Source organism: Columba livia, chromosome 1 (assembly GCF_036013475.1).
Source record: "Columba livia isolate bColLiv1 breed racing homer chromosome 1, bColLiv1.pat.W.v2, whole genome shotgun sequence".
NCBI classification, from domain to species: domain Eukaryota; kingdom Metazoa; phylum Chordata; class Aves; order Columbiformes; family Columbidae; genus Columba; species Columba livia.
Window position 1 is genome coordinate 56,771,293 of NC_088602.1, and position 26,992 is coordinate 56,798,284.

The 26,992-nt window shown below is 41.0% G+C and overlaps 2 protein-coding genes across 3 annotated transcripts in view; one reads left to right on the forward strand and one right to left on the reverse strand.

The window, feature by feature from the left end:
* Positions 1 to 26,992, forward strand: part of UBAC2 (UBA domain containing 2) — a 103,920-nt gene that overhangs the window by 15,600 nt on the left and 61,328 nt on the right. For both annotated transcript variants that reach the window (XR_010471453.1, XM_065057591.1), the window contains exons 3-4: positions 71 to 190; positions 656 to 762. Coding sequence is in view for 1 of the 2 variants with exons in the window: in XM_065057591.1 (XP_064913663.1) it covers positions 71 to 190; positions 656 to 762 (227 nt within the window). In the remaining variant the exon portion in view is untranslated. The remainder of the gene's footprint in view (positions 1 to 70; positions 191 to 655; positions 763 to 26,992) is intronic.
* GPR18 (G protein-coupled receptor 18) lies at positions 2,070 to 7,252 on the reverse strand. The gene is made up of 2 exons (XM_005504631.3): positions 7,105 to 7,252; positions 2,070 to 3,395 (listed from the first exon to the last, which is right to left on the reverse strand). The coding sequence occupies exon 2, from the start codon at positions 3,346 to 3,348 to the stop codon at positions 2,386 to 2,388; it is 963 nt and encodes a 320-aa protein (XP_005504688.1). The 5' UTR covers positions 3,349 to 3,395; positions 7,105 to 7,252; the 3' UTR covers positions 2,070 to 2,385.

Consider the following 26,992-nt stretch of genomic DNA (forward strand, 5'->3'; position numbering starts at 1 on the left):
TGAGCACAAACTCTGTAAAGAATTTACTTGAAGAAAGAGAGGCTTAACATGACAATCTTTTACCTTCTAGATTTGGAGACTTGTATGTGGGAGAACAATATGCCTTGATTTGAAAGACACATTTTGCAGCAGTCTGCTCATTTACAACTTTAGAATATTTGAAAGAAGATATGGCAGCCGAAAATTTTCTGTAAGTTCTAGTTACTTTTTAACAGAAGCTGTTTTCTACACTCTTTAGAATGTTGTAGTTTTGGATTAATACTGCAGTTCTACTACTAGCATTTTGTATCTAAATACATGTTAAAGAGTTTTAAAGAGAATTTGGTTTCCCTAAATCTTAATTTATGTTGATATTATCTTGCAATCAGTGGATTATTCTAATTAAAGTTTGCAGCTGTGTCAGTTTAAAGTTACCAGACCAAGATAATTTAATTTTTGTAACAAATCTAACTCTTCGTTCTTCAGCATCTTGACATGTAGGTCTGTAATTACATTGTCCTACATATTTTGTCTTAATTGAAGTAGTATAGTAGTATTTTGTTTGTTTGTTGTTGGTGGTGTTATTTTTTTCCTTTTTGTTACATTTATTTAGAGATACCTTGAAACCTGATTTTTAAATTGTTGAATTAATTTGAATACAACTTTTTCTTTCCAGTCGTTTTTACTGGGTGCTTGGACACTCTCGGCTTTGTTTGATCTTCTCCTTGTAGAAATCACCCAGTATATGTTTGGCATCACCATCAACAGCTTGCCTTCTGGTTTGTAAGTAGCTCCTAATGGAATGGTTATTTTAGATGTAGTTTCAAGGGATTATTTTGTGCAACTATTAATTTTAAAAACTTTCTTCATGTAACCCTTCAAATGAGATTTAATCCTCCTTTGAACTACGGTGTAAAGGTTCTTGGGGCAACTATTATATTTTTAAACATTCATTTTCTACTTGTGATCTGTGGTTAATTAATTTAAAATGTATCCATGTAATGATTACTTTCCATTCTGTTAGTCCTGTTTCCGCTGTCAGTATGACCGAAACACAGCTTGCTGTGCACAAATTATTACTGCAGTTGGTTTTGTTGAATTTGATAAATTTGAAAACTGAAATCAGGTTGGTGCTGATTTGTTTCTTAATTCACAAAGAGAGCACAACTGTAATTCATATCTTTATGTTCACTTTTAAATGCATACGCAGCTATATGCATTTCATGCTGATATTGTGTATATTTGTGTTTCAAAAATTCAGTACTAGAGCATGTAAATCCATTTAGTGCTTGCAACTGAAGTTCTTACAGCTTTAAGATATTCAGTGATTCAGTTCCACATAACCTGTATTTGAGATTTTTGTGCCTAATAAGAGGTGTGCATGTTACAGTAAAACCATAGAGCTTGCAGAGCCTTTGTGGTTAAGCTTCTGACAAGTGAGATCAGCCTTGTACAGACTGGAGTTTCCATGTGTCGCACACTGAGGTAATAGTAAAAGTGCTTGGAGTGAGATTTTTAATATTAAACACCATATTAGACTTGCGTATTTCTCACTTTTTAGTGCATATCTTGAAAGTAGCTAAATGCTGATTTAATAAGTTAAAAAATGTCATGTGTTTGACATTTTAAAGCTACATGTTTTTGTAGGGTGTGAGTATTCAGAAGGAGCTGAAAACTTGAGTAGTATTGCAGTTACTCATGTGTTCTACCTTGAAGTTTGTTGCTGGGACACAGGCTGCCGGTGTGTCTGGACAGATTCAGTATTTTCATCTGTGTAAAAAACATACTTGGTGCAAGAGTAGGGTGTAATTAAATGTACACATCATACTCACAGGGAACTAATGAACAGTTTGACTATTATACCTTTGGATGGTATTTTTATCTATGACTGCAGAATGTTGTCAGTTACAAAGAAATCTTCATCAAATAAGTTTATGAATGAAATATGAATGTTACTTACTTATGCTTCTCTTTGAGTCATGCTAGCATTGATCTTCAGAGAATGAAGCTGATTTTAGAGGTGTGGGATATACAGGTGTTTCAGGAGCGTTTGGTTGTGCAAATATAAAAAATTATATATTGCATCGTAATTCTTCGGTGTTGCCTGCTTTATTACACTAAAAGTCACTTCTTCATGTCTGTCAATATTCACAGTCGTTTGAAATGACAAAAGCATTGGAAAGTTTAACACTTAATACTAGGTTTCAGTTCATTTCAGATTTACAAAAGCTGTTGAGCAAATATAAAGAGGTGCAATTATTCAGCTTCTCTCATATTTACAGGGCAACAAACATATCTGTTACTTCTGGCTATACCACATTCTTCAGTGCAGTCAAAATGCTAGAATTCAGAAAAATAATCACTTGTTTACACTGCAAAAATCCCCTGACATTTTTTTTAATCTTTCTATATCATTTCACTATTCATATTACTGAGTGATCTTACACTTCCAGTTCGAAAACTTTTCCTGCGCACGCTGCGAAGGTAATTGCGATAAAGGATTACACTGATAACTCTTGCCTGAAATTGTTTAGAAACAATATAGTACAGTATAACGTCCAAGCATGTACTGAGATTCATGAGAAAGGTGGTAAAGGCTGCCCAGGGATTATAAGTTGTGTTTTCATTTTGCAACATCAGGAAGGCGAAGCAAGCGTGGAAGGGTACGAAGCAAATGAGTACTTGAGCAATTAGAGTAACTATAATTCTTATGGATCTCTCCTTGGCCTTAGGCTTCAGTTTGGAAGTCCTGCCGTGGATAAAATTATAAATAATGACAAGGTAACACCCCATCATGATAAACAAAGGAATCAAAAAGAAAAAAATCAAGCGAGAAAAGTTCAGTGTATTTACTTCCTTTAAATGGATGATATCAAGCATTTTCATGCAGGTGGTGAAATTCGAGGCTTTGTCTGGATCAGATTGTAAAAACAGCAATGGGGACGTTGTTGCGAGGGTCATTACCCAGATTCCAGCGCAAGCCAGCATAGCTTTTTTGGTGTTTTTTAGTTCTTTGACATGTTTGGGCTGGACAATAGCCATAAATCTGTCTACGCTTATGAAAGTGAGCAACCACAGAGCAATGGCTGGATAAAATATAGTGAAAGCACTGATAATCCGACAGAATATATCTCCAAAAGGCCACATTTCTTTCCCATGGTAGATTATCCGAAAAGGCAAGGAAAATATAAAAATTACGTCAAGTAATGCCACATTCATCATATATACAGTTATAGTTGTTCTCTTCTTGGTAGTGCAGCTAAAAACCCATAGTGCAGTGGCATTCACCAACAGTCCCACTGTGAATATAAAACTGTAGAAGACCAGTGATGCAATCCGGTATTCTTCAGGGTGCTGGTTTCCAGACATCCTATTTTAACTGAATTTAGGAACAACTGCTGCACTCCATAAATACCCTGAAAGATAGATAAAATAGAATTATTCTCAGTTGAATAAAAACTTTATCTAAAAACAAAACAAGAAGATTGTTGTAGAATGGGATTTAGTGAAGAGATTATATTGTTTAGCTGTGAAATGTGCTAGCTTTGTTGCTTTTTCTGGCTACAAATACATTCTTGTGCTCTGAAGGAAGTATCTGTTCTGTCAGGCTTGTGAGAAATAGTATTTATAAGATAGTTTTTAATTAAACATGTCTAGTTACTGAAGAGATTTCTTATACAAGGAATCCAAAAGTCAAGATTGACCAGCTATTTCGATTGTGCTTCATTGCTGATAATTGTATTGAAACAGCTGTAGTTGAGGTAAGGAGGAGCTATTTTCTGAAGAAAACATTTCTTCAAGTTGTCCCTGTTGAAAAATTAATGACTAAAAATAGTTATGAGAAAAAAGTGAGCATGGCATGTAGTGACATTTGGCTGTGCAAAGTCAAGTATTGATTTTGCGTTTTATCTGTGTAGGAACTACTTAGCTCCCAAAAGAAGAGGTGCATGCTGTTGCTCATAAAAGATATTAAAAAGCTATCTTAACAGCTGTGTAGCTTCTGATACTTTATTTAATCTGAGGGCGTTGGAACCAACCACCTGACATATGAGTGAGATTAATAGATTGATAGACTTCCTATTTAAATAAGTAGAAAGATGGGAATCAGCCCTGTCTCCAATCAGGGCCTACGTGAACTGTATTTTTAGGGGCAAAAGTTGCTGGCTGGTAGCCAGCAGCTCCAGAGCAGAGCTGTGTTGCTTCTTTCAGCTTCTTGGTCATTGGAATTGGACATGTGACATGTCATTATGAAGACTCAGTGATGAGAATCACAGAATGGTTGGGGTTGGAAATGACTTCTGGAGATGATCTAGTCCAACCCCTCTGCTAAAGCAGGTTCACCCAGAGCAGATTGTACAGGAATGTGTCCAGATGGGTTTTGAATGTCTCCAGAGAAGGAGACTCCACACCCTCTCTGGGCAGCCTGTTCCAGTGCTCTGGGACCCTCACAGTAAAGAAGTTTCTCCTCATATTCAGATGGAACCTCCTGTGCTTCAGTCTGTGCCTGTTGCCCCTCATTCTGTTGTTGGGCACCACTGAAAGGAGTCTGGTCCCATCCTCTTGACACCCACCCTTGAGATGTTTATAAACACTGTTAAGATCCCTTCTCAACCTTCTCTTCTCCAGGCTGAACAGCAGAAAGAGTTTTTATCCTGGTTTCCCTGGCAGCCATTTGAGGATGGCAGACCTTGCCCAGGGATTGCATGGGTGCTCTGGTTAACCTGCACCCCCCCCACTTGCCTGGCTCTTGCTGTGGTGACAGTTTGGTGGCTTTGTATGGGATGGTTCCTCTTGTTTGGCTTTTTACCCAGCCCCGTGGCAGCTTTGTGGAGAGGAGGAGGAAAATGTTGTTTGTTTGGTCTTCCCACTTGTGGCAGGCAGCCAAATAACTTTTACAGCATCAGGCACCAAAACTGTTCTCAAGAGCAAAAGAGTGTGTAGTTCTGTGTGTTTTATCTCCAGAAGTGGAGAATGCATTAGAAAAAGGCTTATTGTTACTGCTCATCCATTTTATGCTTTCACTATAATGTTTACCAGGTACTTTTTCAGTGGTATAGGAATACATAGTGGATGAACCAGTGTTTGGTAACCTAGTGTCCTGATCTGACCTGGGGAAATACCAGCTGCTTTTGATAAGAGTATCCATAGGAGTAACTAACTTAAGTCTAACATATTAAATCTTTCTCCAGGTTAGTTTCTGCCTTGAAATATGAAGTTTTGATTTGCTTGCAGTTCTCCAGCTTACAGATATTTAAAAAACTGCATATAAATATCTAGTGCTAAACTTTTGTCTGAAAGATTATTTTTTTTTTAGCTGTTCAAGGCAAAAAGGTGTTTTCAAATCAGGATGAGGTCAGAACGTGTAACAGAATTTATGTTTTGTGTGGGAAGAGCTACGCATATAATACTGACAGAAAAATAACTTTGCAGGGCATCTGTGTGAATGCCTCTATAATACCTCACTGTATGAAGGACACTAAAATTAAAAAAAGTTAAGGCTGATAGCAGATCTTATTGCGAGGTAGATGGGATGTGCACGAAAGAAAAGTTTTGTAGCATGTGCTTGTAGCACAGCTGAAATATTATCTGGCATACTGTCCTAGTTTCATTATTGTTGCATAAAATTGTCCAAATATCGCTAAACTCCTTCCCCCTGCACACTGGAAGTGTGGGGGTTTTTTTTCCCTCTCGTGCAGGTTTTGTTTTCTCTTGCTAATGGTTGCCTATGACATAGTACACTACTACCTATCCCAAGATCCTGACTGATTCAGTAGGTAAATTGAGTAGTAATGTATATAGGATAGGTAGAAGAATTCATTTTTTATAGATGAATGTTAATAAACAGCATGGATTTTGGTTTTGCTTTTCTCTCCTTTGGGCTTGCACTGACTGTAGTCATTTCTGGTCAGGTCTTGTTTCTGAAATAACCAGCAGGCTGGTGTTGATGGGAGGAGGGGAAGCTGAGTCTGGCTTGAACTTATGCAGGAAGACGTGGTTCCATGGCTTGTTTGCAGGTTATTTCAGGTTTGTGCCAGTTTTTAGGTATATCAAAGAATGGACATATTGGTTTTTGTTTTTTTCAGTCGTTTAGATGCTGTTTACAAACTCTGTGGGTTTAAGTGCATGTCAGTGTTATAATTAGGCAGTTCTCCTAAATTTAATTTTTAAGAATCTAAAATTTAACATTTATCTAGGTAAAAAATAATGGGATTTTTTTTTTAAAGCGTGTACTTATCTGTCTTTATATGCAAATGCAGATCATCATATTTTTCATCAGTACCTGTCTGCATGGAGTTCAGGTCAGTATCTCCCAGGTCAGCCCAAGTAGGTCTTTGGGTGCCTCTGACTGGTTTTGCCCTACTTACCATTTTTCATAATGGGAACATTTACGTGCTGGTATTGATTAAAGCACTTGCTGAAGCACCCCTGGACTCACTGGTTTCTGTCTGTCTGTGTTAATTCTGAATGACTACTCTGATGTTAGTCCATATGTTTTGTCAATCTGTTAAATTTTTTAATGATAGCTGAGGTCCTGAATGTCTAATGGGAGTTGTGAAGACCATCTAGGTGCTGCGTACAAGAGCAAAGGCTTTCAGAACAAAACCAGGATTAGATGTTTTCTTCCAGATTCTTGCTATGAGTAAGGCAACAGTGACTCCATTTAAAGGATTGTGTGTGTATCTCTCTTTGCAATCCCCGTTTTTTCCTTTGGCTGTCCCTTACGTTTGCTCACGTTTCCCTGAGGAGGACGTGGCTTTCAGTGAAGCACAGAGAGACCAAACAACAAGATCTATCTGGTTTTTAGTTTAACCAAAACAAACATTTTTCCTTTAGTGATAATGTCCTTGCCAATACTTTTGGTTATTGCATATTTTTAAATTTAGTGTTAAAATCCTAAACAACAGTATTTATGGTACCGTGCTTTTACAGTTGCAGTCATTTTACTTTAAATGTTGTTTATAGAATGCTGCTGATACTTTGAAAGTGCATTAAAGTATTCAATTTATTTTCATTAGTTCTAGAATAAATGCCGGTGTTCAGCTTTTGAAGAAAGAAGTCTGTCTTAGCAACATATGTAAACATCCAGGTTACTTTGTTAGAGTAGCATAGCGGATTGTTACTCACCTTTTGTGCGCTACAGAGTTTCTGCAGAGATGCTCCTTTCATAGTCTCCAATCTAGAAGGTTTAGACTTCCTCTTTGCTCAGCTTCGCTTAACTAAAATAGCTCCTCTTCTCAGGCAGGAAATAATGACGAGATCTAGCCGGTTCTGAACTTTTATTGGTCACACTTAAAAGTTTCTTGCTAGTATTTCACGAATATGCGATGTCCGTGAACTGCTATTTCTAGTACCTTTGAACAAGCAAGCTTTCATAATACTTCCAGTGTGGTCAAACTGGGCTGTTGTGCTATGTGTCTTTTCAAAATTCATTTTTTAATGTTTGTGGTATAATGAAAGCATATTTTTGGTGGATGTTTACGTGCAAAGGTACCTGCAAGAATATGTATCTTGGTTATGCAAAAGTTTCTAATAATCACAATGTAAATGTATTTACTGTAGAGTGTAATCTGCCTCTTTTTGTAGAAATCCCCTTTTTATTTTTATTGCCTTGGATAGTACTCACTCTGAAAGTGACAGAAACTTGCTACATTTGAAATGAGAAGTGTGATTCACTCAAATACTGGCTTTGTTTGTGCTTGTACTCACCATATTTTACTAACACAACAGCCATGTTTCCATACTTTATTTGCTGTCTAAAATAATAACATGCATTTTTAGGAGCTTTGCAGAAAAGTGCTGCATGAAGAGAGGTTTTATCCTTTATTAAAATAGAGTAAAATCTCTGAACTGTATCACTGCAACAGACATATTTGGTGAGATTAAAGTATTCACAAACACTACTTATTCTCTTTGTCAACACGAAAAACAATCCAGCCTTTGAAGGACCCATTTAGAAGAGCATCACTGTAAATTCTTTGTTGAGTGCTCACTAGCTCCAGGTCTCTGACTGTCAGTCTTTGGGACATGGAAGCACACTATGGAGAGTTTACCTCCTGTGCCTTTTATTTTCCCTCCCCAAATGAAGCAAAAAGATGTGTGTTGAGGAAGGGAACATTAATATTTTAGTCTCCTCCTGGCATGTAGTCAAGAATTTGCATGTGGTGCTAGAAGCAACAAAATCCTGCAGTTCAGATGTAGCCAGAATCAGGTTTTTATCTGGGGACATCTTTCTTCGCTGCGTATAAAAGTTATGTAGGTAGGTGATGCTCACTTAGCACTGAAGATAACTTCTGTGGAAAACAGCTTCTCTGCTGGAGTCATGTTATTTATCTCAGTTGAATGGGTTTTTGGTAGCGTGTAGGTATTTGCATGGGTCAGTGTGGTGGGTGAAGTCATCACAGGAAGGGACCTGCCTATGGTTCTCAGTGTGTAGATTAATATCTGTAAAAAGTTGGTCTTTCCTGTTTAGGTGAACTAATATCCAACTTAATTTTTGTGATCATTTCAAAGACCTCTTAAATGCAACGAGCTGTATATCCTCCTCAGACCATCCTATAGATATATAAATCCGTTTAAAGGGCCTAATATTATCAGTGCTGGAAACTCTTCAGTGGCTTTAGCAAAACAACCCTGGAGCATGCCCCAGCAGGATGAGTCACTCGTACTGTTTTCAAGTCTAGTGAAAGCTCATTAAAATTCGGTGACATATGTATTTTTAAAAGGTTTAAAAAAGAGTGTGAGGCTCCCAGAAGATAATAACTAGGCTTTTGAACTCTTGCAGGAGAGAGTACTTTATTTTTAGCAAAAAAATGTGCAGAAGTCCATTGGCCCCTTCCCACCCGAACATACCAAAACAAGCAAGTGAACAGGCAGTACTCCCTTTAGCTGAAGAGGGAGTACAACAGTAGTTCTGGATTTGGATGGAAACCAGGCGGATGTTGAGGCTGGGATGGGAGAAGCTGCATGCAGTGAACTTGCTGTCTTCTGGGGGGAGGCTTGAAAGGGTGACATTTTATAGCTGTGTCTCATTTTGTCTGAAGAGGGTGGTTGACGTCTTGACCCGACAGGGGAGGTCATGGCTTGCAAGGGCAGCTGGAACCCAGTCACACTTTGAACTTAGCAGTTTACACAGGGGGTTAACAGCGGCTCAGTGGAGTTTACAGGCACATTAAGCCATGCAGCTAGTTTGCTGTAGCACAGGAGTGTCAAACTCATTTTCACTGGAGGCCACATCAGCCTCGGGGTTGCCTTCAAAGACAAGGAGTAGTTACATTTATAGAGTCCTAAAATTGCACTCAGCCCTTTGAAGGCAACCACCTTCATGTACGTGTCAGTGTGTGTCCTGCTTTCACTTAGGCTTTTCACAGCCTGCCTGGTGACGAGGCCACCAAACCACTCTGCTGCCGAGAGGCTGGCAGGCCTTTCCCCTCAGCGTGGAGGGGCAGCTCTGCCTGCCAGCCATGTGCTGAGGTGTTTGCACCACCAGCAAGCGTCTGCTAATTCTTGTCTGGGTGCTCAGGCTGCGTGCAGCTGCAGCTTGGTCAACATTTGGAGGTGAACGCCCCAGAGAAAAGTTGCGCTAACTGTGGTTTGCGAGAGCCAGTGGGCTGCTCTACTGTGCCACATTCCCCTGGCACTTTGGTTTCTGTTGTAGGAAGCACCTGACTCTATTTTTGTTTTGTTCTCCTTCTGTACTCTTTTATCAGCCAGAGAGGAGTGTCTTGCACTGGTTTCCCTCAGATGGGTGAGTACTTCCATCACTCCAGCTTTTACTGAAATAAATGTTCAGTTCCCTCCAGGGTCTTCTGTTGCTATTTTGAGGTTTGGGGAGTAAAGAAGATTATTGTAGTTGTGTTGTGTTAAAGCTGTTTTTAAGCAGCTAAAAGCTAAGCCAATGTACTTCAAGTCTGAGTATAAGGCAGAGTGCACATATTGTCTGTTATGGTACCTTCACTAACTGGCAGTAAGCCTTAGAAGAAATGAGATTTAGCGCTTCCAGCAATGTGAAAGTGCAGCACTGAAGGGACTGTCTTCATGCTGCTGCTTTTGCAGAAGTAATGTATTGCTGGGTCTTTCTCTTTCCATGGTTTTGTCATGGTACAGAAAATTATGTTTTGCTTGTCCACGTACCATGTGATGTAAGCTTTGTCCAGCTGATGCAAAGTTGTTCTGCACACAGAGGGGCAGAAGGATCCTCCTTTGCTTCAGTTTGTTAAGGAGCAGGCTTGAGCTCCTTCTCCTTCCAAACTTTCCTTCACCTGGACCTATTGAAAAGAAATAACTGAAGCTATTTGCACAGTCCAGCGCACCGGTGGTGCAGGAAGCAACTCTCCCATGTGTTAATTTACTGGCTTGCTGTTGTGGCTGAGTTAACATGTGGTTACTGGTTGCTGTTCTCAACCTTGGTGAAATTGTGCTTCATTTCTTATTCCCATGTTGTGTTGTACCATAGTGAAGGTTTAAGAATAGATTGGTTCAAAGTTGTCATGGCGCTGAATGCATAAACTTAGTGCAATTGTTTCCAGTTTTGCTGCATGTGTGTTACTTAGAGGCTGCATCATGGTGTAGCTGAGCCTCCTCTCCCACTCCCCAACCTGCGAGTGACTACAAATGCTGTGCGTGGCAGAGCTGAAGCAATGGGAAACAGCAGCTGAAGAGAACTGCAGCCTAGTTAGCCATACCTCACGTGGCCTAAGTATTGTCACACTTTGCTTTCTCTTCTGTGTTTTGCTAGAACTTGGTATGGTTTGAGGAAAGAGTTCCTGAGTTTTTCCTTAAAAAAAAAAATCGATAATGAAATTGACATCCGAGGTTTATTCTGGGGTGTGGTGTGTTGGCTTGTTTTGTTTTCCCCGCATCTACAGCTTCCTCACAAGGGGAGGAGGAGGGGCAGGCACTGATCTCTTCTCTCTGGTGACCAATGGCAGAACCCGAGGGAATGGCAGGAAGCTGGGCCAGGGGAGGTTTATGTTGGACATGAGGAAAAGGTTTTTCACCCAGAGGGTGGTGCAGCACTGGAACAGGCTCCCCAGGGAGGTGTCACGGCCCCAAGCCTGACAGTGTTCAAGAAGAGACTGGACAAGCCCTCAGACACATGGTGTGAACTGTGGGGTTGTCCTGTGCAGGGACAGGAGTTGGACTCGATAATCCTTGTGGGTCCCTTCCAAATCAGGACATTGCATGATTCTGTGACTCTCTCTTGAACAGCCATGACACACCCTGTGTCACTAAATACCCTAAAAATATACAGTGCATGTGGCCTCCAGTTCACCTGTTCAGCATCACCAGCCTTTGAAGGAAGCAATACTTCAAAAATTAATTGAAATGAAAGTTGCATCTCTAAGATGTCCGAGAGTGGGGTAGTGGACTACAGACAGCAGTTTGTTACAAAGCAGCAATCTCCAAATGTATATGGTCTAACATTAGCTTGTGGCAAATAGCGACGCTGCTCCATGCTTGTTGATGAACCTTTGGCAGATTTCTTAAAATGTTGTATCTGCTTTCCACCTGTGTTCTGTTGTGTTGGGAAGCAGCTTTTTTTCTTCCAGAAGGTACAGTGAGCAATGCAGTGAGTTAGTCGCTCCAGTTTAAAGTGTCTAGGAGAGCTTTTTCAAGTACTCTTTCCTTACTAAGTATGTAGTACGTGATATTTTTAGTATTAAACTGCTCTTGAAAGTCTCAGGTGCGTAGGAGTACTGTTCTGAAACTTGATATGCCTCCCAGGGATAAAGTTAATGTCTTTATTGAGAGCTGCTTAAACTGAGATTCTTTTGATGAAGTCTAGTGCAGAAACAGGTAAAATAATTTTTACTCTTCCAGCATTTAGGAACTTGGACATCCTCTGCTCAGTTACTAGCTGGAGTATTATATCAGAAATTAAATAATTTAAAATTGCTACATGTGCTTTAGCATGCCAGTGAAGTATTTAATGAAAAGTGTGTGAAGTGAGAGTGGGCTGTGCAAGTATTTGAATTAGAATAAGTGCTGCCCTTTAAATTCAAGGGCACCTTGCTGTGTGTTGCATTGCTGTGCGTGTGCCCCGGCCTGGCAGGTAGGTTACTTTGATGAAGTGACCGTCTTCTAATGCTGTTCTGTCCCTGCCACCTGTCTCTGTCACAAATTAACAAACACAGTAATGCGTTGGGGTTGTGAAGCTTGGTTTGCTGTGGTGTGGAGTTGAGCTGACATGAGAGAGAGTGTTCAAGATGGTAAAGGGGTTGGCGTAATCCAGACACCAGGACAAAGCAGCTCAGTTCCTGCCATATCACACTGGGTTGGGTTAGTTAGGATCCCTGCAGGGCAGGGTTGCTTGGTACTTAGGCTCAGCACTGTCCTTGGTGAAGAGAAGGCTGAGAGGGGGTCTTGTTTATGCTATAAATATCTCAAGGGTGGGTGTCAAGAGGATGGGACCAGACTCCTTTCAGTGGTCCCCAGTGACAGGATGAGGGGCAACGGGCACAGACTGAAACACAGGAGGTTCCATCTAAACACGAGGAGAAACTTCTTTACTGTGAGGGTGCCAGAGCACTGGAACAGGCTGCCCAGAGAAGCTGTGGAGTCTCCTTCTCTGGAGACATTCAAAACCCGCCTGGACACATTCCTGTGTGATCTGCTCTGGGTGAACTTGTTTTAGCAGGTGGGTTGGACTAGATCATCTCCAGAGGTCCCTTCCAACCCCAACCATTCTGTGATTCTGTGAAATTAAGAATTTGACTGCGTATGCTTAGTGCACCTGAACACTGGACAAGGCCAGCTGATGCTGTGAGCTGGCAAAGGTGACAGCAGAGCTGGCTGCGAGCAGAGGATTTCAGAGAAGTCATTGTCTTTGCATGTACAGAGCTGAGTCCTCTCAGAGGACTCTCTACTTTCTGACAAACAAACTTCAAAAATATAAACAGATTTTACACACAGGCATGCATTTCAAAGAGAAAGAGCTGAAATTCCTGAACTTCATCATGGCAAGAAGCCTAGCAAAATAAGGCAGGACATAGATTTCTATTTCAGTAATTTAAGCAGCAAGTTTCCTTATGTAGGAACGGTTTTGGTCAAGATAGCTTTAAGAGAGGATGAGCCAGTGAAGCTGAATAGGGACTTGTGTAGCTACAGTTCTCTGATGCTATCATCCTTTGCCTCCAAATCATACTGGCTGTCAGTGCATTTTATTTTTTGTCCTAGAACATCTGGGACATTGCTTTTATTTACTTGTAGCTAAGCTCTGTGCTGTGTGGTGATGTCGGGCACCAGATTCACAGCACTTGCCCAAAATGCAGAAATAGAAGGAAGTACACAGCTTGTTTGGAATAACGTGCAGTGGAGGAAGGAATGGTCATGAAGGTGGAGGGATGTGGGACATCTCTGTCTTCTGTCTTCTAATTTGACATCATATGGATGGAACCATAAGAACTGTACCAGCAGCCTGTGGCTCACAGCGCTTATTACTGTCTAGATGACATAGTTTATTTCCAAGGTGGTGTGGCCTAAACTGTCAGGGTTATAGGGTTGGTGCTGGGTGTAGCATCTTTTAGTAATGATGCTGGATCTGGCTTCTCTTTACTGCCGGACAGTTCCTGGCCTGATACTTATACTGCCCAATGTCTGACATCTGAAAATGGAGCTTAGTCTCCAATAAGAAACAGTTTTGTGAAACCGTTTTGACTTTTGCTGTGATTGAGATTAATTACTGTGTGAATGCTGCCATCTAGGGATCCTTAGCTAGCACAGCAACAGAACCTTTGAACAGCAGAAATCAGGTGTAACAGGGTCATTCGTTTATGCACCTGCACTACTTAGTCACATGTGTGGATAAACTGATTATGAAGAGTGAAAACTGTATCGACACCCTCATGGAAGGGAGGTGCCTCATGGTGTGGAAGGTTTGAGTGTTCCCATAATTGTAGAACTGCAAATTCTGTTGCTACTCAAAGAGTTAGAGTTCACACGGGTCTCCCATTTGCATTTCTTTTTTAACAATATGATACAATTCTGAGAGTGAGTTTTACATGAACACTTTCTTACTTTGTATAGTCTGAATTTACCATGGAAAAGTGACGAACTGAAAGACACCTAGTGGAGGAAGGAAAGAAGGACTGAAAACAACATTTGCTATTCTTTTTTTGGCTTTGTTATATAGCACAAGGATAAAAGCTAAAATTAAAAATTAAGCAGCCCTGTGTTTTTTAAGCCACCCACATCCCCATTTTTTATTTGTCTGATACGTCTCTACCAAAATAAGACACAATAGCAGCCACCTTCTTACCACAACACTTCATTTTTTTCTGAAGGAGTGGGTGTTTGTGTTCTAAAAGTTTTATGATTAGATTATTTCATGAAAATAAGCAATGCCTTATTTCCTATGTGGGAGCAGGGAGCCTCTTTTTTAGCTTAACGGTTAACTCTCGAAGGTTATTTTCAGTCTACATGGGGATGATCAACTCTTAGAAAATTATCTTTTCTTTCTGTCTTTACTGGCAGCTTGTGTTTCTTTCCTCCTTCTCTTCCTCTTTCAGGAAGTAGCAAAACCTTGTTTGTTCCTCATGTTCAACCATACTAAAGGAAGACAGGGATGCGGAAGTCCCTTTGGAATTTAAAAGGAAATCCTGCATCTAATTGTAGGTGTCTGTGCAAAACAATTCTGTGCAAATGAAAATTTTGGCTATTGTTTGCAAATTGGCTTACTGTTGGTGGTGCCCCATGTTACTTGATCTGAATAAAAACAATCTTGAAGTCGTCATTACATCCTAGAAACATTAGTTGTCTCCTGTCTCTAGAAGTTATGCTGTGAGCATGAATTGCTACACTCTTTTTGTTTTAAGGGACAGGTGTTCTTTCATACAAGGGATAAAATAGCCCCTTCCCTCATGGAATGAACTGCTACCATTCCAATAATGGTCTACAGATCTTTCTTCCCTCTCCTCATATTTTTTGAACAGCTAATCATTTGATTGGGGTAGAGAAAAAAGGATGAAAAATTGATGAATAATTCTTCAAAGCAGTGGGAGATTTTATTAGTATGGATAGATACTGTGTCTGTCATGTCTTTTTGCAAAGTAAAGGGTGTGTTATTGTCCTCTTAGGACGAAGAGGAAGATGGTAACTAAGTAACTTCACAAAGGAGGTCTTGCGGTGACTGGTGCTTGTAATTTCTCTTGATTGACCAAAGTAGTGGATAGAAGTTGAATCATTACTAAGTTCAGTGGTTTTCTGAGGAGGCACAATTTCATGATTGAGACTTTAAAAAACAAGTACACATGAGACAGAAGACTGCGTGTAGATAGTAAAAAAACTAACATGGGTGCTTCACTGAAGAATTAAGAAATTAGAAAATCTATTTTTCAGAGTTAAAGGCTTTTTCAGAGCTTCTGTATAAATAACAAGCTTTTTTGTATGACTTTCTTTTAAAATTTCCTCTTAGCTTTTATTTTATGCTTACCAAATACTCTCCTTTTGTTTAGTCATCACTTTGCTTCAGACACCTTGGTCTGTAGTTGTGAAAAAGGGTTATATGGTGGTCTTAATGGGGAAGTATTTTTTGCAAAGAAATCACTTCTCCGCTACAGCTTTTCTATTTTGTTTCTGTTTTGTCATGAACAAGCTAAACAATTTCCTGCCAGCAACTTGGGCTTTAGGATACTTCCAAAGCTCTCTTTGGGAAAGATGAGCTACAGCCACAAATAAAAAGAAAGTGTGAATGGTGTCTTGATGACAGATAGATAGATAGATAGATAGGTAGATAGATAGATAGATAGATAGAGCTGTTTTAATTTTCAGGTATTGTTAAGCCAAACTGTGCAAATAAGATGAACATTTGTGTGAATAAGATGAACATTTGTGTGAATAAGATGAACATTAAAACCTCTCTTTAATAGACCTAAGCCTTTGAAGACATTATGATGTCCGTTAAAATGTACTGATTATAATGTAGTAAGTTATGAGGAGAGATTTTTTCTTTTTACCAAGAAATCAAAAGTAATTTTAAAAATGGCTCAGCCAAAAAATAATTATTTACTGTAGAAGAGGACTGAGGGGTAGCCAATTACTAGACTGTTCTACAGAACTGGGCTCAAAATCTTGAACAGCGGATGCATGAGTCACATTTCAGTAGTTAGTTCCAGCTTATTGTCACTGCCATGAAAATGGGTCATAATAAATGAGACAAAAATATCTTATGTGCCTTGCAGCGTCAGTCATCATAAATTGCCATCCTTTGCCTCCGCTCTGCCCAAGCTTTACTCCAAATGCAGTTCCTGATAAAAGATCATCATTTAATGCTGAAATCAGCAAGGAGCTGGGAGTGAAGACTGTTTTCAGCCCATCACATAGTGATATGTGTCCTTGGGTTGCTCAGGTGTGGACTGGGTGATATTTGTGGTATGTGGGATCAGGAGGCTGGAGAGAAGTGGAGTTCTGTGCTGGAACGTGGGAACTCAGCAGCACTGTGAGGGATCCGATGTCGGAAGCAGGTAGGAAAGGCTGGAGCTCTTGTTTGCCTGTGGTGCCCACCTCTTCCTCCCCAACACAGGCAGTTGTCACATAGTCAAAGTTGTCCACGCAAATGGTTCTGGGAGGCTGATGCTACCCTGTGCCTCACTCTGCACTTCCTTTACACCAGAAATGTGGAACAGCAGGAGTTACGGGAACTGTAAGCTATGGTAGGACTTACACACTTTAGAAAGAAAATATTTCTCACATGAAGAATGGCTACCAAACTAATCACATTCAAAAGCAAATGAAATCATAAGTCTTTGAATTCAGGTGCGTAACATACCAGGATCCTGGATCACTACTGATCAAATTTATTTTCTCTAAGGCAAGAAGTTTGTAGAATGAAAATGTGTATATTAGATACAGAGTTAAAAGCCCATCCACATTACAAGTTGGACTTTTCCCAGTATAAGGTTCCGCCTTTGAGATTATATGTGTCTCAAGGGCCTCGTGAAGTAAGTACCTATCTTAAATCAAGTTGCTCACTCTTGGTTCAGTAGAGTGGCTCATGATTGCCAGCCTACCAGAGTAAGTGTCAAGATCCTTAACAACTGCTAGACAGCTCTCTGCTCTTCAGATTAGTGAAGATTGGGCTGATCCTCACAGAAACATGAGTTTGATTGCTTCCAGGCTGTACCTGTCCAGGCTTGGAGGGCACTTTTCTCAGGCTGGGATGTATTACCCCCATGTCCCTCCTGGACTCTTGGAGCTTCAGTCAGCCACCTGGCAGTATGTCCATACATGATGCTTTGCTCATTGCTCGCCTTGCACACAGGCGTAGTTTGAGAGAGTCTGCAGTGGTGGTAAGTCACATGCCCTCAGGATTCAAGTTATCACATATGTTGCCCCAGATTTCTATTACCTAAGCCAGGAACCTTCTCTGATATCTTTGGAGGGACAGAGACCCAGTGTGTTGAGTTTCTCTATCTGTGTACCAGACACGCAACAGCTTCAGACTAGATAGGCTAGGGGATCCTTTTGTTCATCAAGGTTCAACTTATTCAAATAGTGATAGCTGACAGTACCATGGTATATTATGCAGATGTGAAGGGTGACACATCACCCTCTTGCATTGGTTAGGGATGTCAATCATTTGGTGGAACTTGCTTTACTTATTGGCAAATTATCGAGTGGGATTTTGAATGCTTAAGTCAGATATGTCACAAGCAGGAAATCTGAGATGATTTCTCAGTGCTATTTTTAAAAATGTTTTCCTCTGTTCTGGAGCCAGTCAGACATGAGGCCACCTTTTCCAGTTTTCTGACGACACAGATAGATCTGGCAGGATGCAGATGAGTTAGTTGCGATGGCCCCATTCCATCTGAGAGGCAGCTTTCATTCAAGACTGCCTCAGCTAACAATGCAGTCACCCCACATCTGCTTCTCTGTGTTTTGTCATTGCTTTCTGGCCTGGGAATAACTTTTGGGATTGGTAAAGCACTACCATTAAACCCTGGTAAGAAACAGTCCACCAAGAAGCAGCGCTTACTCTCTTGCAGTTCTTAGACTGATATTCCCTGTTGTGTGAGACAAAATATTATTCTGTGTTTTAAAACTTTTTCCTTTTTTTTTTTTTTCTTTTTTTTACATTTTTACTTATGTGTCTTATACACTTAAGAAAATTCATTCAGTTCCATAAAGGGATACTCAGCAGTAATCTCTGCTTTTCTGTGGAAAGCTTTTCTGTCACATGTCACCATGAGTTTTACCAAGGTCTTGATGAAAGAGTTGGTTTTGTTTGTTCATTTTGTCTTGACTTAGTGATCGTTTCCCATAATGGGATGTTAATTTGGTGCTGTTTTTCCTCAAACTATGGCTCTTTGAGCCTATGGTCACCAGTTCTTTTCACCTTTTGATTAAGATAGTGTTTTGGTAGCTGTGTGTTCTGCCAGAAGTGTGAAAGAAGATTCAAGCCCATGTGGCTGAAGCAGTATAATGTTCTGTGCTTCCTTTCTTTTCAAGTATTTCCTCAGAATTCATCTCAGATTCCTACATAATTTGTCAGAAAATCAGCCTGCTGGTGTTTCATCTAAACCCTTATATTTCTAGAACTGGAACACCTCTGTATGTACCTCCAGGATGCTGAATATGCTTTGTTTTTTTTTTTTAATATTTATAAAGACTGTTTAGGAGGGTTTTTTGCTGCTTTGGTGCAATAACTCTCTGTGCTGAGTGTCATAGTGAACAGCAGGCTGCAAGACAATGGAGGAAGGGGTAAACACTAGGTGTGATCCTCAGTGTCCACAGTGGAATCACAAAGGAGTATTTCCACTCCAGAAATAAAAATGGAAGTTGTCTTTGCACCTTAGTGAAAGTGGTGCTTTGGCTACATGCTTGAGACAGCGTTTGCAGTAGCTGTTGTACAGTCTGATCTCACCCTGAGCACTACGTTTGTTCTTCAAGTAACTTCTTTGGGCTGCGATTAAGAGAGATGAGTGTTTGCAGTAATCTCAGAGAACGTTCACTCAAATATCCCATCAAAGGAAAAAGGACTACTTGCTTGTAACTGGAGATTGGGATGTGTTGTCTACATGCATAATTTTGTCTTTTCATCTACTTCTGAATCCTTTCTTTGTGTTGGAAGTCTGAGATGGGCAAATGGGAGAGGATATGCTTCACTCCTTCCACACTGTGTTCAACCAACAAGCAGAGTAGACAGTCAGGAGTCCACCTTACCCTCTTGGTGAGGAGGCATTTCCTAATGTCCAATCTGAACTTCACCTGACACAGCTTCATTCCATTTCCTCCTGTCCTGTCACTGGTCACCAGAGATCAGCACCTCCCCCTCTGCTGTCCACTTGAGGAAGGTGTAGACTGTGCTGAGGTTGCTCCTTAGCCTTCTGTTCTCCACGCTGAACAAACCAAGTGACCTCAGCTGTTCCTTGTAAGTCTTGTCCTTGAGGATTTTCACCATCTCGGTTGTCCTCCTCTGGACACACTTTAATAGTTCAATGTTAAAACTGAAAAAAAAAAAAAGTTAAAACTGAACCCAAATGAGAAGAACAACTTGTGATGTTGCCCACAGTATTTCTTTTGCTTGGTTTTGTTACCAAAAGCTATCAGGTGTTTTTGGGAAGCACAGATAAAAGTACTCAAACAGAAAAATCTAAGTTTTCAAATTTGTCTTGAACAAATAAAGCACAAGTTTATTTAGCTTCTGAGGTATTCGTGGATTTTTAGCACTGGCATTTATGCTTTTATGTATGAAGCACAGAAATCACTAAAAATGTTCAACCATTTTTCTCAAGTTCATGTAGCATTAATTGGTTTTTATATTTTTGTGTGTGTGTTGCCATCCTGAACACCCTAAAAGGTTGGAGTTTTTTCAAATTCATATTTTAATTCCTTGGTTTCTTAAAACCAGTGCTTGATTACAGGTTTTCTCAGAGTGAGCACTGCTTGGTTGTCTCACAGGTTTTATGTTCTCCATGACTAGGAATTTGCTTGCATTTTTTTTTCTTTTATTATTCTCCACAGAGCCTTATCATTAGTTTGTCCACTTTCCTTCTGCTTGTAACAAAAAATCATTCATTTAAGTTTTTAAACTTAGTCACTTTCATATTTTTTATTTGAAAGAATACCTTTTTTTTTGGAGAAAAATAATTACCACTCATCTTTTGTTCTACTTGTGTTGGTGGTTGGAAAAGTGATAAATAAAATACAAAGTATTTTGTACCAAGGAGAGGACAGTTCTTTATGGATCCCAATAAGAAAGGCGCAAATACCTGCAAGGCAGGTAGCTATTCATTAATAGCCCAGAAAATCTGACAGCAAGTTATTGAATCTGACATCCCTTCTGATGCTGGCAGCCCTGAGGGGATACAGCTGGACTTCTGGTCAGGGACAGCGCATGGTGCAAGATCCCATCCACGGCGAGGTTCACCAGCTCTGAGATCACTCGTGTTTCTTCCAGGGTCTTGCTAAGTACAGCTTCATCAGGCACTGACAGCAATCAAGCCTGGAGTGCGGGTGATAACACTCTCTTATTCTTCTCTCGTTAGTAAAGCCACAGTCCTAGAACAGCTGTGTCTAATATTTCACATGGATGAGACAATGCACTGTATGTATACTTATGTTTAAATATACATTGACTACATGTACGTTGACTAATTTTGTATTGACTACGCATACATTGATTAATTATACTATTGATTAGATGTGCCTTGCTTAAGAAGCAGTCACATGGTAGCCATGATACAGAGACGTACACCTGGGTGAGTGGTTATGTGGATCACTAACTCTTCACAGAATAAGCATCCACTGCTGGCTACTACAGCAGATAAGCAAATCATTATTGGTAAAGTTGGTTCTGCAGTTGCAAACATTTTGGTTCAAATTACTGCCTGTTTTCTGCTTCCTTATGGATCAAGAAGTATTGCTCTTCTAAGCACAGATCACTGAACTAAAGTAGAAATTCCTTTATAGTTCTGAGGTGCATCCTGCTGGTAGGCCGTGACATTCTTCCCCTCCCACCTGGCCGCTGCTGTCATCCTCCGGTGTGTGGAAGAGCCCTGTTGCGAGCAGCTGTGCTATATTGTCAGATTATATGAAGTGTAAATCATAATTCTTACTTGTTTAGACCTTTTTTTGGGATGCTGACAAAGCTGGATAATGCTGTGGAGAGAGAACAGCAAAAACTTCTTCCACCAAGATGTCTGTGGCCAGTGAGGGACACTTGTTTCCTGTTTTGTTTGTGACTGAAAAGTGAGACTTTGTGAAAGAGCATTAGAATCGGATTTCTGAGAAGTAATTTCAGAATTCTAACTCCATCATTATGACCTTTTTGTTGTTGTTATTAAACTTGTGAAGACCTGATCTAGACTGAATGACAATTAGACTTCCTCTGTAGTTAAAATACATTACAGTGCTAACTCTTTATTGATATCCGTTCCAAGAATCTTTCTTTATGGGCATTTTTAATTAAAATTCACATAATTAATCATGTTATTTCAGCAGGAATTTGCAATTTGCAGCACAAGAAGAACTGCAAAGGGCTATATGATAGCAGTGGTGTTTGGCTGCTTAAATGGAGATGCTGAGCTGTATGGTGTCTCTACACCACCAGCAATCACAGCATTAGGAAGGCAGGGCTGTAACCAGGGGAATTACTTTTTCCAAAATCAGCTTCCACATGCAGTGGAAGATTGGAGGAAATGTAAAGAGGTGTCACGGAGGCACCCCGTAGGTTAATTTAAGGGACAACAGGGTCCAAAACAACTTTTATTAGACCGGTGAGGAACAGGGTTTTAGCACTCCAAAGGTGACTTAAATAAAGGTTCGGATATCAGCTGAGGAAAATTATTTAAGGGGCAGCAACTAGTACAACAGGCAGTCCACAGTGTGCATGCACGTGGCTTCACCAAAACAATGCCGGAGCCGTCCCTGAGTCCCGGAGAAATACACACTTGCCTAAACATGGTGCGGGATTATTTTTAAAGAGATACACGTACTCGTAGTGAGTACGGAAAGTGTACACTCGCGATTCCACGAGGGTAAATTTATAATACACCCGCAATCCTGCAAGGGTTAATTTACTTACACGTGCAAGTGTGCACGGAATCCTACACGTGCTTATGTGGAAGCACGGGAGGAAAATACACTCACGATTGTGCGAGGGGCTCTCGGCGGCCACTCGCGATTGTGTGAGGAAATAATTTATACACGTGCTCATATTGGGCACGGAAAGTTACGCGTGCAAGTGTGCACGGAAGGAAAATACACTCGCGATTGTGCGAGGAAATTAATTTAAAGTACGCGTGCAAATGTGCACGGAAAGTTACACGTGCATATGTGCACGGGAGGAAAATACACCCGCGATTCTGCGAGGATTAATTTTACACGCGCTTATATGGAGCGCGGAAAGTTACACGTGCATATGTGCACGAAAAGTATAAATATACTCGCAATCCTGCGAGAAGTTTTACTCACACACGTGGCGGCAAGGCAAGCGGAGTCCCCATCCCGGGGAGGGGGGCTTTCGGCGACAGCATCTTGCTCGTGCTCCGAGAGACCCGCGACAATGGGCGGAGTCTCGACGAGAGTCCCGTTTTTATACTGGCTGATCAGATCTGACTGTAGGCACTCTAGAAGCTTCTCTGCACCCCCCACACTGGGTGTGGGTGCCCCTGAAGCCTTACCCTGGCCGCAGGCGCCCAGTGGCTCGGCACTCCCTTCTCCTAATGTCCCAGGAGCCAGGGTGCTCTGGGCCAAACAAAAGAAGCTGTTAGCCTCAAGTAGCAGAGAAAGAGGGAGATGTGCCATACTGAAGGAGGGAGGGGGGTTTGCATTCTGCCACAGAGGCCTTTAATGTAAGCGGTAAAATCAGTTCAGACAACCGGAGGCATTTCCCTGACCCTGGGCTCTCAGTCTCTGGTGGTCCTCACCTAGTTGTCCTCAGCCATGAGCTTGGCCTTTGTAGATTTGCCCAGCTATAGACAGCTCTCCTGGCAGATGGAGGAACTCCTCCTAACCAAGGGCATGGGATGCAGGTGCTGGCCAAATGGCTGGAACCAGTGCAGCAGAAAATCAAGGAGAGGTGAAGAGATGGCCCGGCTGTGCCCAGAACTGGAGGCTACTCGTTCTGCAGTTGTCCCCAACATTTGTGGTCACCAGTTCTCCTTGCCAGTGCTCGGTGGTATCTGAGCATGCTAATTTTAGAGCTGCTGCTCTAGCTTGTGGCTTAAGAGGAGTTAAAGATGAAAGATCCTTCATTTAATGAAATTAATCTCTTATGCCAGTAAATTTGGATGGCTTGATTTTTCCTCCTCTCAACAAAACTGAGACACTTTCTTCCAGTTCACATTTGTAATAGTGACATACAATGTATTGTCTTCTTGCAGGTCTATATCTAGGTGTCCTGTCTGATAATTTATGTATATTTTCGTCTAGAACAAAGCCACTAGGAGAAATCCATGAGATGTTGTTAAGTATCAGGGATATGAATGTGAAGCTTTGCCCTCTATCCCTCTTTTAGCATAAATAATGTTATTATGTATGTGTCCTAGAAGCTAGCCCTGACACCCCAGATGGGTTTGCCCCTGTCTGAGTGAAGGAGTAAGATTCTGATGGGTGTTGGGGCGGTTTTGAGTAGCTGGCATCATGAATACACTGTATTTATAATATTTTTTGAAGGCCCAAGAAGGAGAATTGTCCTGAAGTCGCCTTTAGTCTCATAACTTCAGGAGTCTTCAGTTGTGTCTTTTTGTCAAAAGTGCCTCACACATGCAGCTCACACATGCAGCTGACAGGGGTGCTTCATCTCTTCCTGTCCAACTGGGTAGGATGATCTGTCACAGTCACTTCTAGACAGAATTACTGTAACTTTCCATACTTAGAAATCATGATATTAAGGTTTCATTAAGTTCTTAGCCCCTTAGTAGCAGCAGCTGCTGATAAAACATTATCTGGCTCCTTTGTAGGCTAATAAGTTGAGAATAATCAGTTTTCAGCATCTCTATATTTAAAGTAGGCTGCCTTGGAGTGCCTTCTGCTAACTAACCACAACTTCCCTCGAAAGTTACGTGCCACAGGAAGGATGAAACTGCTAAGTCGAGCTTATTAGAGGGAGGAACATAGCTCTCTTTGTGCATGGTATAAGATAATGTATACTTTTCTAGAGGGGATAGGATAACCACAAATGTTGCTGCCTTCAGAACAGGTGCAAAACTTGCTTTTTTAGTTTAGCACTTTGCACAACATCTGTCATAACTGAGGAAAAGAAAAGAGGAAGAGGAGAAACTCGTATTTTGCACTGAGAGAAAATGAATATAGCTTTTTGGAAAGAAATCTAGGCCGTGTCTTGACCTCTATTTTAGGAGGATGCTAATGACAGCATTTTGATAAGGGCTTAAGTAGAGGACAATGATAGAAGATTTTAAAGTTAGATCATTTGCTAGTTTTACTGCAAGGCCATTGAGTTTCATGTTTCTTTCCTCTCTAGCTTAAAGTTTTGACCAAATTTGTCAGTCATAGAAGGATGCAGGTTGAAAGGAGCCTCTGGAGTATGTGTTGTCCAGTGCTGGTAGTGGCAATTTAATCAGGGCTGTGTCCAGTCAAGTGCTGAGTATCTCTAAGGACAGAGATTTCCCAGCCTTTCTGTGCAACCTTTCACGAAGTCTGACTAACCTCATGGTGAAAGAATGCTTCCTAATGTTTAATTGTTCCTTGCTGCAGCTTGTGCCCATTACTGTGTGTTGCCATCTTTTCTGTACCCCTTCCTAGTAGGCAGTTGAGGGCAGTGATAACATCCCCTCTCAGTCTTGCCTGAGCTCTCACCCTCTCCTCGAAGAGCATGTGCTGCAGCATCTTCATCGTTTTTGGTGGCCTTCTGCTGGACTTGTTCCAGTATGTTGGTATCTTTCTTGTACTGGGAAGCCCAAAACTGGGTACCGGACTCCAGGTATGATCTCACAAGTACTGAATGAAGGGGAAAGATTGTTTCCCTCCATGTTCTTTCTAACATGGTCCCGTATATGTTTGGCCATGAGGTCACACTACTGACTCCTCTTGGACTTGTTGTCTACCAGAGCCCAGACCTTTTTTTGGCAAGCTCCTTTCGAACCAGGCAATGCCCAGCCTACCCTGTTCTGTGGGGTTATTCTGTCTCAGGTGAAGGGCTTTGCATTTGACTTTGCTGAACTTCTCAAGGTGCCTGTGAGCCCATTTTTCCAGCCCATTGAGGTCCTGTTCTTCTTTATTTGAGGCATCTGAGCAAGTTTATCCAAACTTGGCAGCTATGGGGCAAGATCCCCATTTTGAGACTTTTCTGTATGCTACTGTGGTAGGAAAAGCAGATCAGTACGCTGTGAATCCCCCACGTATTAGAGATACCCTGTTATTTTCTGCCACCCAGCTCAAACACAGTTGGATTTCCATTCTTCCTTTGCACTTGCCTTCTTCCCTGCCTCTCTAATTTGGATGAAGTGGTGAACAGCTTCAATTTGACTGTTCATAGAAGAGAGCAGATGGCTTGAAGGAAGAGGACTTGATATAGGTCTGTTAAATCACGAGTAGTGTGGACAGAGTAAATAGGGAGTGACTGTGTTCACTCCTTTCTAGCACAAGAACCCCGACACTTCAAATGAAACTAACAGGTGTCACAAGAAAACGGCTCCACACACCATGGGTGTTAGTTAGGCCGTGGAACTTCTTGCGGCAAGATGCTGCAGGCACAGACATTTTCAGTTCAAAAAGGGACCAAACAGGCTGATAGAAGAAAAATTGACTGAGGACTGCCATGTACAAGATGAGACATATGCCTCAGAATTCTGAAATCAGACATTGCAGAAAGCCAAGAGAATATTTTGAGGGAGGAAAAAAGTGAGGAAATATGTCTGAGCATTTTCTACCATAGCTTCAGTCTGCAGGCTGCAGCTTAGCCAAGAATGTATTAGGAAATATTTCGCTCAGATGATTTTGATGTTTTTCTAGTGATTCTTGGTGTCCATTGACCTTGTCTGTGTTGAGCCAGCACAATGGGATGCTGCTAGGACACAAACCTTAGTTTGTCTTGAGTTCGTCCCCTGCTCTGTATCATAGACGTGGAAATAGAAGAGGCAGAGAATGTTGCTGCTTTTCAGTTCCTCCAAAACTGGTCATGTAATGTGAAGCTTTTCTTCTCCTTCTCTTTCGCCCTCTCTTTTTCTTATGTTGCAGGTTGTCTCATCATTTTCTTGGAGTCTTTTCATTCCTTGCTTACCTGAAAGCTTTTGAGTTTCAGAAGAATGTTAGTCCTTAATGTAACATCTGTTAAAACAAAAAAACCTCAGTTTTTTTTTCTTTATGCTAGTGGGCTTGCTGGTTTAAAAAGACTCATTAACCACCTTCAGGAATCGTGTTATTTATGGTAGCATGTTTGCCATTTCAGACAGTCGCTATTACTGTCTTTTGCTTGGAGATGACCATGTTGCTGACAGGTTCCTCATCTGCAGAGCTTTGAGGGTCAGAGCCAAAAGAGTCAGGCAGCAATACCTTGGGAAATACCTGTCTTCTTCTGCTGGGACTCTAAGCCACAGGAGATTGTGTTCTTTATCTCCACACTTCCAATTAGGCTTCAACACCTTCAGGCTCAAGGTGGTTGAGGGAACCCGTCTGAGGACTTGCAGTGGTAGTCCTTAGTTTTGCATTCTCAGTGAAAGAAAAGGTGAACACAAGCCATGTTCTTTTGCTGGAAATGTGCATCTGTTGGGGATTTTTCACATGATGCACCTTCACTTGGTCATGTGTTCTACAGCAGGTGTCTATACAGCTTTCTTTTCGGAACTGAAACAGAGACAGCCAAAATATACCATTTGACCCCTATGCGCCCTTGTCACATTCCCTACCAGATAAGATTTGAGAGAAATGTCAGCAGTGCACACTTAGTCTTGTGGGAGTCCTCTTAGGAACTGCTCTAGACCTATCCTGCAAAGTGTAGAATTAAAAGATAATCTATTGTTTTGTCATGAGATGCTAACTGGACTTCACCCTCCAAATAGAGACGCAATTTCTCTAAAGAACTTAAGTCAGATCTTCATGATGAGCAAGCCATTTG

What these genes read in the sequence shown, in the direction of transcription:
- GPR18 (XM_005504631.3), bottom strand. Translation starts at nt 3,348, where the DNA reads ATGTCTGGAAACCAGCACCCTGAAGAATACCGGATTGCATCACTGGTC.